This window comes from Bos mutus, chromosome 12, assembly GCF_027580195.1.
Source record: "Bos mutus isolate GX-2022 chromosome 12, NWIPB_WYAK_1.1, whole genome shotgun sequence".
Taxonomy (NCBI): Eukaryota; Metazoa; Chordata; class Mammalia; order Artiodactyla; family Bovidae; genus Bos; species Bos mutus.
Window position 1 is genome coordinate 78,982,896 of NC_091628.1, and position 14,325 is coordinate 78,997,220.

At 42.1% G+C, this 14,325-nt stretch overlaps 1 protein-coding gene across 3 annotated transcripts in view; it reads left to right on the plus strand.

The window, feature by feature from the left end:
- Nucleotides 1-14,325, plus strand: part of FGF14 (fibroblast growth factor 14) — a 634,345-nt gene that overhangs the window by 468,456 nt on the left and 151,564 nt on the right. The window contains exon 1 of one of the 3 annotated variants that reach the window (XM_070380771.1): nt 4,232-4,607. The exons of the other annotated variants lie outside the window; for them this stretch is intronic. Coding sequence (XP_070236872.1) covers nt 4,415-4,607 — 193 coding nt within the window. The 5' untranslated portion in view covers nt 4,232-4,414. Of the gene's footprint in view, nt 1-4,231; nt 4,608-14,325 lie in introns of those variants that run through there. 3 annotated transcript variants of the gene reach the window in all.

Sequence of the window (14,325 nt, forward strand, 5' to 3'; positions counted from 1 at the left end):
TATTGCCAAGGGGAGTGTGGGCAAGAGGCAATAAAAATGTTCCAGGCAGAAGGAACAACATATGCAAACTAGAAGGGCCAAAGGGAACCTGGCATCTTCTGGAGAGTTGCGAGCACAGGGAAGTAGTTGGTAATCAGCTTCCAATGAACTAATGCTTGTGTGATACTTTGCAGTGTTAGAATTGTTTTCTTACAGGCACAGAAAATCTGTGAGGCAGGGAAATGTTTTTATTATCACTATTCAATGAGTGGGGAAAGAGGCTTACAGAGCTAAGTTCACAAATTTGGTCAATTGTGAACTAAGGTTTGACCTTGAACTTCTTTTTCCAAAACTTAGAATAATTTTTACATTTCTGAGTACTTAAAACATTTTTGTGTACCTATTTAGAAGGTGGAGAAATATACACGAGGTTACACATATTTTGATACCAAAAAGCCATGGAAATTGAAACATAATTTCCAAGATAGAAGTAAGTGATCTGAAAGACAATGAAAATAATAGCTATCATTTTTAAGCACTGAGGATGTTACCAGACACTGGACAAGGATCTTTACAATTGTTTATTAATTTTAATCTCACAAGAACTGAAAAGGAGATTTCATTATCATCTCAGGTTTAGAGATAAGGAAACTGAGGCTGAAGGAGACTAAAGCAACTCACTGGAGATCTTTATACGGGCAGGATGGAGCAGAGGCAAGAAATGAACGCCCGCGGCTGTCTGAAATGAGAGTTCAGACTCCTGACAGGTTGGTCAGGAGGCATTGCTGTCTCGGCAGTACTTCATTGTTTGCTTTTGTAAAGTCAAATGTGAAGTTAGTGACACCAAGGAGGTCCTCATGAGTGTGAAATTATTTTCTGAATCACAGCAAGGTATGGATTTGTGTTCACCTGTCCTGAACGGTTTTCACCCGGTCTGTTTTTTTTTTTTTTTTTTGCACATGCTTTTATCACAGTTTAAGACAGCAGATGGCTCTCTTGCGTTTTTTTTTCATTACCTCCATCTGTAAACAACTAAACAGTGTTTTGGGGAGGTGAAAAGGAAAACGCATGGATTAAGCGAAAAGACCGGGATTCTCCCAATGCTGCCCTCAACCCATGCTCCGCTAAGACAGGAAACCACACAAGATAGAAATGACCCCGTTTAAGGCTTGTGAAATTCACAGTCCTGCGTAGATGCGCTGAGACTGAGGAGTCCACTGCGCCAGGGGTCGGAATGCATCAGGAATAAAATAGTATTTCTCGGTTATCAAAAAGCTGAAAGGCTTTGAGCTCCAAGGTGGGTTATTAATGCCAGTGGAAGCAGTGAGGATTAATTTCCTTCCCGCCTTGGATGGCGTGGGGAGTGGAAAGCTGCTTTTAAGGTAGAGCATCAGAGGCGCTCCCACGCTCAGGGAACTTGCTTCCTCGCTCAGCGCTAAGGCTGGGCAGAATCTCTGTCCGCGGTGCTGAATCGCACCCTTGTCTGGAGGTGGCTGACGTTGAAGGGAGGGGGTCTAAAGAAACCAAAACACCAACCTTCCTATGGATTATACAATCCAGAGACTTGTAGAGAAGACTGAATTATAAGAAAATGCCTGGAAAGAAAATAATTAACACAGCTCTAATAATAAGAAGCTTTAATCTGTTCAAGTTATTATACTAGACACATTTATTACAAGGATTAAAAAAAACTTTCAAAGCAAACTGGGTTATGTTGTTTGGGGCAATTGTACTATATTTAAAAGGTTACTATACTTAACATTTTGCTTTTTTGAAAAACTCATTACTATAAGTAAATATGTTTGCTTTAATTGTAAAGTCACTAGGAAATTGCAATCTGTAATGTCTGAAATGTCCAAATAGCCACTCTTCAATAATGGAAGGCAGGAGAAGCTACATCTTCTGTTCAACACGACTTATTTCAGTGCGTTTTTAATAGCCTTTTATTAGGTGTATCCATCTCTGCCGATGACCTTTCCTTTTTCAGCAGGAACATAGCAACACTAAACACATAGTGTAAAAAGATGAGAACAAAGACATGTACACAGGGAGGAAAAGGTAGGCATAGAGTAAAATAGTCAACACACCCTCTTCCTTTACTTTTCCTATCTCATAACTGGTTAAGGATTGCAAATCTCTGGAAGAATTCTTCATGCATATTCCTTTTAATAATCATGGCTATTAGATAGACAGATTTCGTAGGTGCATAAAACACAATAAGGTAGGGAAAGTCAGCTTGCAGAATATGTTCTTTAATGTTAAACATTATGTACATTATCCTAAAACCAATTTGATCTGCATTGGACTGAAATCTACATACTCCTTTTAGATTAAATTCTCTTCCTCCGAAGAGACTTGTTAGTAAATATGTTGTAAATACAACGAAGAACAGCTGAGCAGTAATTGCTTCCGTGGTGAGACTGTGGGTAAGTTCTTCCATAGAACAAAAGGTGTCTAGCATCCTTGTCATCAGCCCTTGTCTGAACTTCTCCCACTTGCCTGGTTGCAGGTCTGCGTGGTACTTTGCCGCCTATTCCTGAGACAAAGACAAAGTGTGTGTTGGTTCAGAACTGCTCCCAGGCTGCTTGCTGTCCTCTTCCCAGCTCTAAAGCAGTTACCAGAGAAGCGATTGTTACAAGCAGCAATTACCAAATGAGTTTTCTTTCCTCCATTCTTCACACCCGATTGTGAGATGTCTAGTTCGCCCATTTCTTTTCTTTGCCTTCCTGGAATGACAAGCAGTATAAAGGAAAGAGGGAAAGGTGAGAAACCACAGGAGCACAAGCTACTCCTAGTTCTGACGCTCCGAGTGTATCCTAGAAACCATGGATCTGCGTTCACCCAGGCGTGAATTGTTTCTCTCCCAACCTCCTTTTCCAGGGCGCCCTCCACTTGCTCCCCTCCTCCTGGGCCTTCATATTTTCGCTCACCCAACACGGAACTGCTGTTGGGACACAGACAGGAAATCAGGGAGACTAGGCAGCAGCTGTTGTGTTTGAATGTCAGACACAGTTCATCCGCTTTGCTCCCTGGCTCTCTACCCAGGGACACCAGCTCTAATTGGAGTGTCCCTCAGTCTGGCTGCTTTCTCTTGTTACTGGAATACTGTGTCACTCTCCCCGCCCTTAATATTCTGTAGTGACTTCTTCAATGTTCCGTCCCCGCTGCTGTTCTGTAGCAGCTACAGCTGCAGCCATCTCTTCCTCCGAGTGCTACAGAGTAAATTTGGGAAGGCGGGGCGGGGTGGGGGGTGAGGTGGGGTCTTCTCCCCTCCCCTCCTCCCTCCTTCTTGCTCTGCTACGGTTTCAGGATGGCAAGCCTACTTCTCTGGGCAGCTAGACGAAGGAATAGTCCGGCTAGTCTGGGTGGATTAGGTAGGGAGTGGAGACGCCTCCCTTCTCAGGACCCACTCGCTTCCCTCCCAAGCTCCCTCCTCCCCTCTCCTCCTTCCCGGGGTGGAGAGGCTCCGGAGCTGGAGGGATTAGCCAGGAGGGCGGAAACCACCTCGCGTTCCAGCCGCGCCCGCGAGTTTCCGTGGACCAGGAGGCACGTTAAGATCCAGAAACCCTCGCTAAGCCCGGGGAGCCTCAGACACCTGCGAGTTTTCATCCAAGAAAAAGCGCGCTGATCATTCCTTCAATTCCACCTGCTTTGGTTCAGCCTCTTAGAACCCCACCCCCCTGCCACCCATTTTGGGCTTTCTTTTATATGATTATTAATATTTTTAAAGTCATCCTTGTATCTCCCCCATTTTTCCTTTTTTTTTTTTTTTCCTGAAGACTGACCTAGGAGGGGAGGGGGGGACGGGAGGGGAGTGGAGTGGGGTGGGAACGAAGCGCTCTGATTAGAGATCTCCTGGGAGAAGATTGCTCTCTCCAGATGCTGATTTCCAAAGCACTTGACAATCACCGGCAGAATCCGCGAGCGGGCAGCGGCGGCGGCACCGGCCGGGGGGCAGCTCGAGTCAGGCGCTGAGTCCTGCCCGGCGCGCCCTGGACGCACCGACGCGGAGACCCTGCGGGCGCCGCTCCTCCACTCCTTGCCCTGGAAGAAGGCGGCCAGCTCGCTCTCGCGTCCGGGAGGCGGGCCGGACAGCGAGGCCGCGCGAGTGGCGGCGCCTGCCCGTCGGAGAGAGGGCTCGGGCGGCACGCGGGGTGACCGGCGGCGCCCGCAGCCCGGGCCCCACTCCCGGCTCCGACGCGGCCGCCACCTCGGGCTCCCGCCGCGCCCCAGGCGCATTTGCGCGCCGGGCCCCGCGCTCCGCGGAGAGGGCGATGGGTCCTAGTGGGGACTGAGCGCCCCTGCGCCCTCTCCCCAGCCCTCCTCTCAGCCTCCCCGAGGGCAAGCCGCCGCCTGCGTCTCCCCGTCCCTCTCCGGGGTCCCTCGGCTCCCTTCCCTCCGTGCCTCCCTCCTCCGGACCCGGGCCGGGGCCACCATGGCCGCGGCTATCGCCAGCGGCTTGATCCGCCAGAAGCGGCAGGCGCGGGAGCAACACTGGGACCGGCCGTCCGCCAGCAGGAGGCGGAGCAGCCCCAGCAAGAACCGCGGGCTCTGCAACGGTAACCTGGTGGACATCTTCTCCAAAGTTCGCATCTTCGGCCTCAAGAAGCGCAGGTTGCGGCGCCAAGGTCTGTGCGGGGGGTCCCGGTCGGGAGGCGCGTTCTCGGCCCTCTCCCATCTCCCCGCCTGTGTGGGGCCTTTTCGGGCCCCCCTCCCGCCCTCGATCTCTCATCTCACCCCCGCACCCCCACTTCGCTCCCCTCCCAGACAAGTCTCCCTTCCGAGCGCTCCGAGCGCCTTCCGCCCCCAGGAGCTGGGAACCGGCTCTCTGGCAACCTGTAGCCCCTGAAAACTCCACCGGCCAGAAGCCCGCAGGGTGGCCCGTTCCCACCGCTGCCTCTAGCTCTCCAGGCGGATGTGGGCTGACCCCCCCAGGGAGAATCTCTACTCTCTCTGGGCTTCTTCCCCGCCCGGGGCGTAGAGTCTGACTCCGGAATGTTGGGGCGGTGGACGGGGGATGGAGGGGGGACCTCCCTTAACACCTCGGGGTCGCGCCGGCTGCTTCCAGTCCGCTTGGAGATGCCGGGAATTTCTGGGTCTGGCCTCTCTGGGTTTCCAGGGCTCTTGGAAACCCGCTGGGCTCTCAGACCTTGGCGGAGGGTGGTGATCTCCGCCAGGCGCTCGGCGGGGGGCTGGTGCGAGAGAAGTGAGTGGGGATGTGTTTGCCTTGGGAGCCAGCTGGGTTGAGATTTACCAGAAAGCTGCTTAGCGGGCAGCACTGGTCACTTTGAAGTCTAGGGATCGCCTCTTGGGACGAGGAGAGGGGCGCAGAGTAGGAAGAACGCATGGGAGTAGGGAGGTTGGCAGACAACCCCATACATGGTAGTCTTGATTCAAGGACTCAAGAATTACATGAGGCAAAAGAGGCAGTTACTATAGTCAGATGACGAGAATAGTTGCCTCATTGGACGTATTTTTCGGGAAATAACTAGTGCCCAGCAAGACCTTCTGGTGCTGCCTTTAAAATGACCGGAGTCTCAGAAGGGACTTACCCCTGAGCTGAAGCCCAGAGGCTTTTGTTCCTTCTGCTGGTCGGCTGGGCATCCAGTTGCTAGGGGAGGTTGTTTGGCGAGCATGTGGGATGTTTCCGTGGGAGAAATGGGGATGGCTTGCTTTTCATCACTAAGTGGGCTCGGCAGGAAACACTGAAGAATATATTTACGTTAATAGGAGTATATGTTTGCCCAGCACATTATATTCCCGGTGCCCAGCTGTATTTATTTTAAGTTCCCTGTTGTTCCAAAGACGGGTAAGAGAAGCATGTGTTTTAGGTGTGTATCTATGTGAGGGTGTGTGTATCCCACACATTTGCAGATTTATGACCAAAAGTTTCAATGCTTCTTTAAACAAAAGCTAGAACTGTATTTTTTTTAAGCCACTCCTTGTCACAGATAGAAATTGAAGTTACCGGCTCTTAGAATCAAGAAGGCAAATTTCTGAGCAGGATCAGAGAGGAAGTTCTAAGGTAGATAAATTATAGAGCTATAAGAGAAGAGACTTCCTGATGAGGAGTTTGGGGACAATGATGTTTTCAGACCAGTGTTGAAGCTGTTTAAGAAAATGGACTTTAATTTTTCACTTTAGCCTAGAGCCCTGTCCAGCCAGACACGACTGAAGTGACTTAGCAACAACTGCCCAGCAAACCTGGGTATTATAAGACCAACTGGATTGTTTTGAACCTTGTTGTTCCATGGAAGGTCACGTTATCATGATTTAACCTGTTTGCTTCTCCCCTAATTTCATCTGAATATCTTTTAGAACCCAGTTTTAACCAGCTCTAGAGCTCCAATTCTGCCATCTATTTGAGTAAATAAGCACAGTTCTTCTAGATAGGATTATTTTGATATGAACGATGATGAAAACTTAGTGTGTTTTCTTTAAATGTAAACCAGTGGATTATTTTATAAATATGAACAATAAATGTTCTGAATCATATGAGTCATGAAGAAAGGTTTGCTTTACACTTGTGAATGTTAGGATGGGGGTAAACTTTTTACCAGTGAAAAAGACATCTGAGCTGTCTATTTCAACATTTGCAACCCTGGATGCTCCCTTGACATTCGTGAGTTTGCAGTGATATGCAAGCCTCAATGATCTGCAAGAAAAATATATTTGAGGGCACTTTTGCTACCTTATTTTTGATGGAAGAATGGAAAAGAAATAGAATAGAAGGAAGGTTCATCAGGACCTTTTCTTTTATCCTTATATATTTTCTATATAAAGACATATATTCTTTAGTGAAGAAAATGTAGATAAACCCTTTGAGTATTAGAAAGGAATCATTTTTAATTTAAGCAAAATAAATGTTGAAACTATATTGTGTAAATTGTATATTAATATATAATTACATGGTTATATACTACTAAATATAACTATACACAATTCTTATTTAATTAAATATTTCTTTAGGAAATATTTTTAAGCATGTTTACCTTTTCCTCCTGTACTCATTCTTTGCATAGGAACTGACCCAAGGAAATTTTAAAATTCTGATTTCTTGATTTAAAGATATAACTTTTATGTGTGACAATTTATCATTTTATTTTAAAATTCTTAATTTGGTGAATGGTCATTGAATCTTTATAATGTGTCAAGTCCTGTTCTAGGACTTGTGTAGTGTTGAAAAGAGCAGACGATTCTTCTTGTATCATAGAGCTTATAGACGTGAGAGAAAAAGTCACTGCAAGGTAGCAAGGAACAAGTTAATAAGAAATTACAAAACTCGAGGTCCTGAAATGCACAAAGAGGGCTGAAGCAGAGAAGCACGGGGCAAGGGTAGGGGGAAGGGGGCCCTAGTCAGAGCCAAGAGACAGGGTGGGAGACACTGAGAGCTACAGGTTGAAGGCTACTATCTGAGAAAGGGTGCAGAGGTCTAAAGAACAATGTGTGTGAAGCCCCTGAAGTGGGGATAATCTTAGCCTGTTGGGAGAAGGAGAGAAGGTGTAGAAACTTCAGGTATACTGCCATTTCACATTACATCTATTTTGTCTGCAGTTTGCTTTTTGATGCAGAAATGCAAATACATTTGACATGTTTGCCAACAAATAAAGAACAGCTTGATATTTTGTCTTTTGGGGAAAAGTAGTATACATATCTTAGATGTAGATTTTTTTCTTCTTTTTAATCCTCCTTTAAGTAGTAATTTATTTAATATAAAAAGTATGACACATTATTATTTTACCCCTTTTGGGTCAAGCCTTACCCCCCAACTCTGATCACCTCCTGACCCCATAGAAGATGGTTTTTTCACCAGTTGAGTTGCTCCTGTAAAGGATGGAAATTTGCTAGATGGCTTAGTGGTCATGGTGGGCACCACGCTCTATCTTATCTTCCAGGCTCATCTCCCTCCACCCTTAACTCTTTGGACTCCAAACATCATTCACGGTTCAACCACATGGTTTCAAATCTCTGCACTTTAGTTTGTGCTTCACTCGGCACAGAATCTCTCCCTTCACCTGTTGAAATGATGCCCATTTCTTAAAGCTTGGAAAAAATGCCGACTTCCCTAAGAAGTCTTCCCTCATTGCTGAGAAGTAAAAAGAACTCATTTTATACCTCATGATTGTTGTTTATGCCCAATAATAATTAATCCAGCACACATATTCAGTAGCTTGTAGTAGGGAGCAGTGTCTCTGTTTTTTGTATTCCTGGACTTTCAAATCTTGGCAGTGTGTCTGCCATGCCCTGGGTACTTGTCACTGCCCTCAAATTGAATTGAAATAGGGAATGTCAATATGTCCAAAGCTGAAAAAGTGTTTTTGGACCACGGTACTCTAACTAGACTATTTTAGAAGTAAATATACTTTTCAAAATTTTATATCTTTTTTTTTTTTTTTTTTACTTTCCCCAAGAGTACACATATATTCTATCTTTTTTTTAAGGGATTGGAGTGTGATTACATATTTGCAAGTTATTCTCAAGAATGCAAGAAAATAACCAACCTCACTTTAAGGCTTAATTAGTTTATGAAAATAGATACTTAGAATATCTGTTGACAGCTAAAAAAAGAAGGCACAAGGAAACCAACAATTTGCATCTAGTTTTATTATCTGGAATCTCAAAAACAAAAAAAAAGGAAAACTGAAATAGAACCTACCTGTGATGATATATATGAACATTATATTCTAAAAGTGTTACATTTTTGTTATCAGTTTTTAAACCAAAGAAGAACTTTCATTTTTGTAGGATAATAACTTTTCAAAATCTTTGGTATAGCTAATGCAATTGTGTTTTGAAATCTTCTATATTTCATTTTTTGGCTGTTTTCATAGGAGCAATGATATCATGTGTAATGTATTTATATGTTTAATCAGTAATTATGTGGGTTTCTCACTAACAGATTTTACCTAACATAAATTACAGGATGTCATAAGAAACAAGGAATGAAAAATGAGCTACTGAAAATTTGTTTTCAACGTATTCTGTCATATATATACACACCTATATATACATTTCTTTGTGACACTGTGATAATGAAACCCATCAGCTATCCTAACAAAAGAGAAGTGGTCTTTCTTCTTACACGGTACTGTGTAAGGAAAGCCAAACACACCCTTTCAGAAAAAAATCAACAGAAAAGAGTTGTTTCAGCAGAAGTCCACCATCGCGTCTTACTGCTTCTGAGCCATCACCATTGAAAAGAAAAAGACAGCCTACTTATTTGGGCTCTTTAGGTCAAAATAAGGAAGGAGTATTTTTCTCCCAAAAGATCATCCTGTTTTACTTTTGAAAGTATATTTTTTTTTACTTTTCTAGAATGATGTCTGTGGGAGTCTTCCTATCTATCTTTTGATAATACCTGTTGCTAACTTTGATAAGCAGAGTTTTATTACTTCTTAGTTTTATTAAGGCTAGACAAAAATTATACATTTTCTATCTTTAATGAGGGCTATTCTGTCAAATGCAGGGTTTCTACGTGAGAGATATTATGGGGATATTAGTGAATTGGTACATAAAACAATTTGAAAGATTATTTTTTTAAATTGACCTTACTTCCTTATGTATATTTTCTGTGACTTGTTATGATTTCAGACATTCTACATTTGCTGAAAGCTTCTGAAAAAAGATTAATACCACTGTGGTGCAAAAAATTAGTGTTGTAATATATAAAGTATAAGATAGCAGAGTAGGCCAGGTAAGATGCACGTTAGGTTAAGTAAGTAAGATGGTTTCCTTTGGGTTAGGTTAGATTCATTGCTTGAGTTGAGTTTACATATATTGAGAAAATAGTACTATTAACTGATAAAGAAATCCTTTGACATATCTTCAAATACAGGATTTCAGAAGCACCAATTCTCCTCCACTCCCCTAACTAGGTTACCATTATCAGCTACAGATTTCAGTTTATATTTCAGATTAGTAGAATCACTAGTGCAGCTGTTCTACATTTAGCTCCTAAATTCTGGTTTTTTCTGTTAGCGATTTTAGTCTATACAATGTTCCTATAAGAAAGTCATTTTAAAATAGACATGAACCTCCCCTCTCTTCAATGTAGAAAGGATATCTTCTAAATTTTATTTCCTTACTTTTAAATCATGGCAGACATTGAAAGGGAGTTGTAAATGAATTATATTTCAATCTGATTTATCACTTTGTTCTGAAATCTAGGTTTCTTTCTAGATATAGTTTATATTAATTTCTCTCCAAATGGTCAGGAATTTTAGTCAAAAAGAACTATGATATTTAGATAGTACAGATTGTATATGATATTGTAAATATAGTCATTTTAGCACTCAAAGGCTAAAAACATAATAATGGTAGATTCAAAAATATAAGAGACCATTTTAGGGGGTTTGATGCAATTGAAAGTCAACCACACTATGTTGACATGACTAGAAAACTAATTTAGTCGTTTTATCTACAATGATTCCAACGTTCAACTTAAGAAATAGCTATGATTTAATAATTTTATTTAAATGAATATGGTACCATTCCCTGTTTCCTAGGGCTGAAAGGCTAGCTGTAAGGCATGGTAGTAGGCATCTAGACACCTTTTATAAAAATCATTTTATGTTACCACTTTGTTGTTCAGGAAAAAAGATTCTTTTCATAAAGCTATATTGTGTAAAATATTTTTTTATGGAATATGGGTTTCACCCTATGTTTTTATACTTCTTTGACATCAGGTTTAATAGGGATCCGTATGCTATGATGACGGGCAGCAACCACTCAAAAGGCAGTGTCCCACCGGTGCCTGACATATAGCTAACACTCCACAGTATTTAATGAATGAATGAAAAATCCTGTATTTCTCAGAATTTATGAGTAGCAGTGGCATAGAGTGGCCGTTGAGATCAGTGAGCACATGGCAATGGCTGTAATTGACTGGAAACTTATTAACGTGTCACCAACCACCTATATGACACTCACAATGTCAGGCACTGCCCCTGAGTACCCCCTATCCTTGCAACAAGCAGATGTAGTAGGCATGCTATGTTATCCATTATTTGATGACACACTAAACTATTACCCAACCACCCATTTTACAAATAAGGTATCTGAAATCAAAGAAAAGGATGAGTAAGTTGTCCGGGTTCACATAACGTTAAGATATGGAGCTTGGATTAAAACCTAGGTTCCAGGGTGGCTCCACGGTCCCCTCTATTAACCAGTGCCCAATATCAGTTGTAAAAGACTCTGATGCTGGGAGGGACTGGGGGCAGGAGGAGAAGGGGACGACAGAGGATGAGATGGCTGGATGGCATCACTGACTCGATGGACATGAGTCTGAGTGAACTCTGGGAATTGGTGATGGACAGGGAGGCCTGGCGTGCTGCGATTCATGGGGTCGCAAAGAGTCGGACATGACTGAGTGACTGATCTGATCTGATCTGATCTGAATATCAGTTGTCACATATTTGATTTCATTACTTCAGTTAGTTGAGATTCATCACCATCTCAATGGAAACCAAGGCTCAAAGAATTTGTGTTTTGCCAAAAGACTTACAGGTAGCAAGTGACACAACCAAAATTCAAAAGCAAATTTGTCCTTCAATACTCCATCCTTCTCACCACTTTCCACTCTTTCAGTTCTCTATGGCGTTAGCATTAATGGCAGACATTATTTCAAGGCACGTAGTAGATGTGTATCATATGTATCTGTTGAGTGGATGCATGTGAAGTGAAGGGAAGTGAATGTCACTCAGTCGTGTCCAACTCTTTGCGACCCCATGGACTATACAGTCCATGGAATTCTCCAGGCCAGAATACTGGAGTGGGTAGCTTTTCCCTTCTCCATGAGATCTTTCCAACCCAGGGATCGAACCCAGGTCTCCCACATTTGCAGGCAGATTCTTGACCAGCTCAGCCAGGAGGGAAGCCCTAAATGCATGTACTAATGTGTTATTAACTTTTTAAAACTGAGGGTGCAGGAAAGTTTGCCTGGAAGCAGAGATTTATTTGTGGGATTTGGGGAAAGGGACAAAAAAAAAAAAGCCATATTTTACCAAGCCATTTTTGATATAGGAATGCAGCTTTGGTTTTTCCAGCAAGTCTTTGGAAGTGACATAAGTTGGTGTTATCTTCTTAATGAATTGCCACATTGACCTGAAATTCTGAAAAGGATTAATTAGGAGGGCTTTCACTAGCATGTAATGACTTTAATGTGAGGTCTTTCATTAACTTTTCATTGTCTCAGATAATATATTTTTTAATATTTCTTGTGTCTGTTAAGTTATATTCCATGATAAACTGAAGCAAACCACCAAGGTTATAGAGTCACAAATTAATCATGAAAATTTCAGACTGTTAGTAACACTGGTTCATTGTCCTTTTCTAATGAGTTCTTAGATCTTCTTCCTAATACCAATACCAGAAAAATGTAATGGAGTCAAGGCTAAAAATTGTTTGTAAATTGTATTATGGGCTTTATAACGATTGCACACATGTGAATATTTAAATCTGGTACTGCCTTGCAAGTCTCCCTGGAGAAGGAAATGGAAACCCACTCCAGCATTCTTGCCTGGAGAATCCCATGGACAGAGGAGCCTGGCAGGCTAAGATCTATGAGGTCGCAAGAAACAGACACAACTTAGCGACTAAACCACCACCACCACCACAGCCTTCGCAAGTCTAGTTATGTTATTTAGATACTTTTATTGACATATTATCTGACTCTTCTTTTCTTGTTATCTTGCTTGTTACATGGCAAAACTACGTGGTTAACCCAACTGCCCACCTACTTTGTGCCTGCGCCTACACGTCTGATTTTGGCTGAAGAGAAACACGCATATGCATGCACTGGTTCTGCTTTAAGTTCATAGTCAGTAATATCAAGTGAGCTCTTGGTACATTTTAAAAAATCTATTTACACTTCAACAGATTATATTTCTTATCTTCTTTCTCTTCAAACATCTTAGACCTCCTCTCGTATCCTCTCCATCAACTGTGTTCTTACTTCTATTTTTCTGAGAAAATAGAAATAATTGAAAATAAATTTTCATATACTCCACAGCTGCTTTTACAGATCTATCTTTTGATCTACCCACTTTCCCCCTTTTCCTGCTGAACTTGGGAATGAACTCTCAGTGTTCCTATTTAAGGTCAAGACCTCCACAAATCGAGGAACAGAACCTTTCCCCTACTTAGGGACAAAAATCCAATATTTTCCTCTCTCTTCTGCATCATGTAATTTCTATATCCTACTGTACGATTCTCATCAGCATGTAAATATACTACAATATAGTTTATCTTAGAATTTAATCTCCTGTTGATCATACATTCCTCTCTTGCTATTAAACCAACTATCTTTTATTGGCAAAACTTAAGGTAACTTTTTTTACATTTGTATTTTTGAATTTTTTAAATATCCTATTAGTATGACAAAGGACTTCTAAGATAGGGGAAATGGTAAAAGTTTTATCTATTAAGAATTCAGGAATAAATTTATAGAGTTCTCTTATATCTTCTGGTTAGTTTCTCCAAGGGCTATGTAACCACTGGGTTCAGTGGCTACGTGAATATAGTATCTTTTCTCAGGAAACTCTTGACTGTTTGATGGACAGATGTTTTCTTCAGAATCCAACAATTTTCTCCCTTTTGAAAGGATCTTGAAAGTAGAATCTCATTGCTTAATGTCTTTTTATTCCAGCACATGCTTCATGGTAGCTCTTTAGATTTCTGTAAATAATTCCTGCCTAGCCTGGGCTACATTATGCCCTTTAAATATTTGTTCATGGTTTTTTATCCTCCTTACCATTTGGCCAGCTTACAATTGTTTAACTCTGTCAATCTTTCTGCATAAGTAAATGCCACCAGCAGCTTAATCGTTTCTGTACCTTCAATTGTTCACTGATTACCTCATCCTTATTCCAGTAAATCAGATCACTGCCGTTTGCATGAAGAAAATTTCATGCCGAGGCCAACCTTGCCATAGAGAGCACTGAACACATCTGCTGTCTCCCTTCTCTCTGGGGATGGGCTCAGACTTGAATGGAGGGATGGAGAGACTGAACAGATCTATGCAAGGTAGAAGGATCTGTCTTGGCTTCCTACTGGACATATTAAAGGAAAACATAAGGAAACTAATCAAACCTTTTTACTGAACCTGCTGGAGGTAAGAGTGTTGTACATCCCATCTCTTATTTCTCCCAACCTCAGGATATAAGGAGCATTATTTTTATCTTCATTGATGAGAGAAAGTGAGGTAATTTTTTCCGGGGACTTCTACTTGGCAGAAGGATTAACATCTTATGGGGGAAAAAAAATCCCGAATAAGCTTTTTGGACAACCCAAATATTTGCATGCTGATCTGACTGATACAGGGTGTACATTTTTAAAATGAACTCA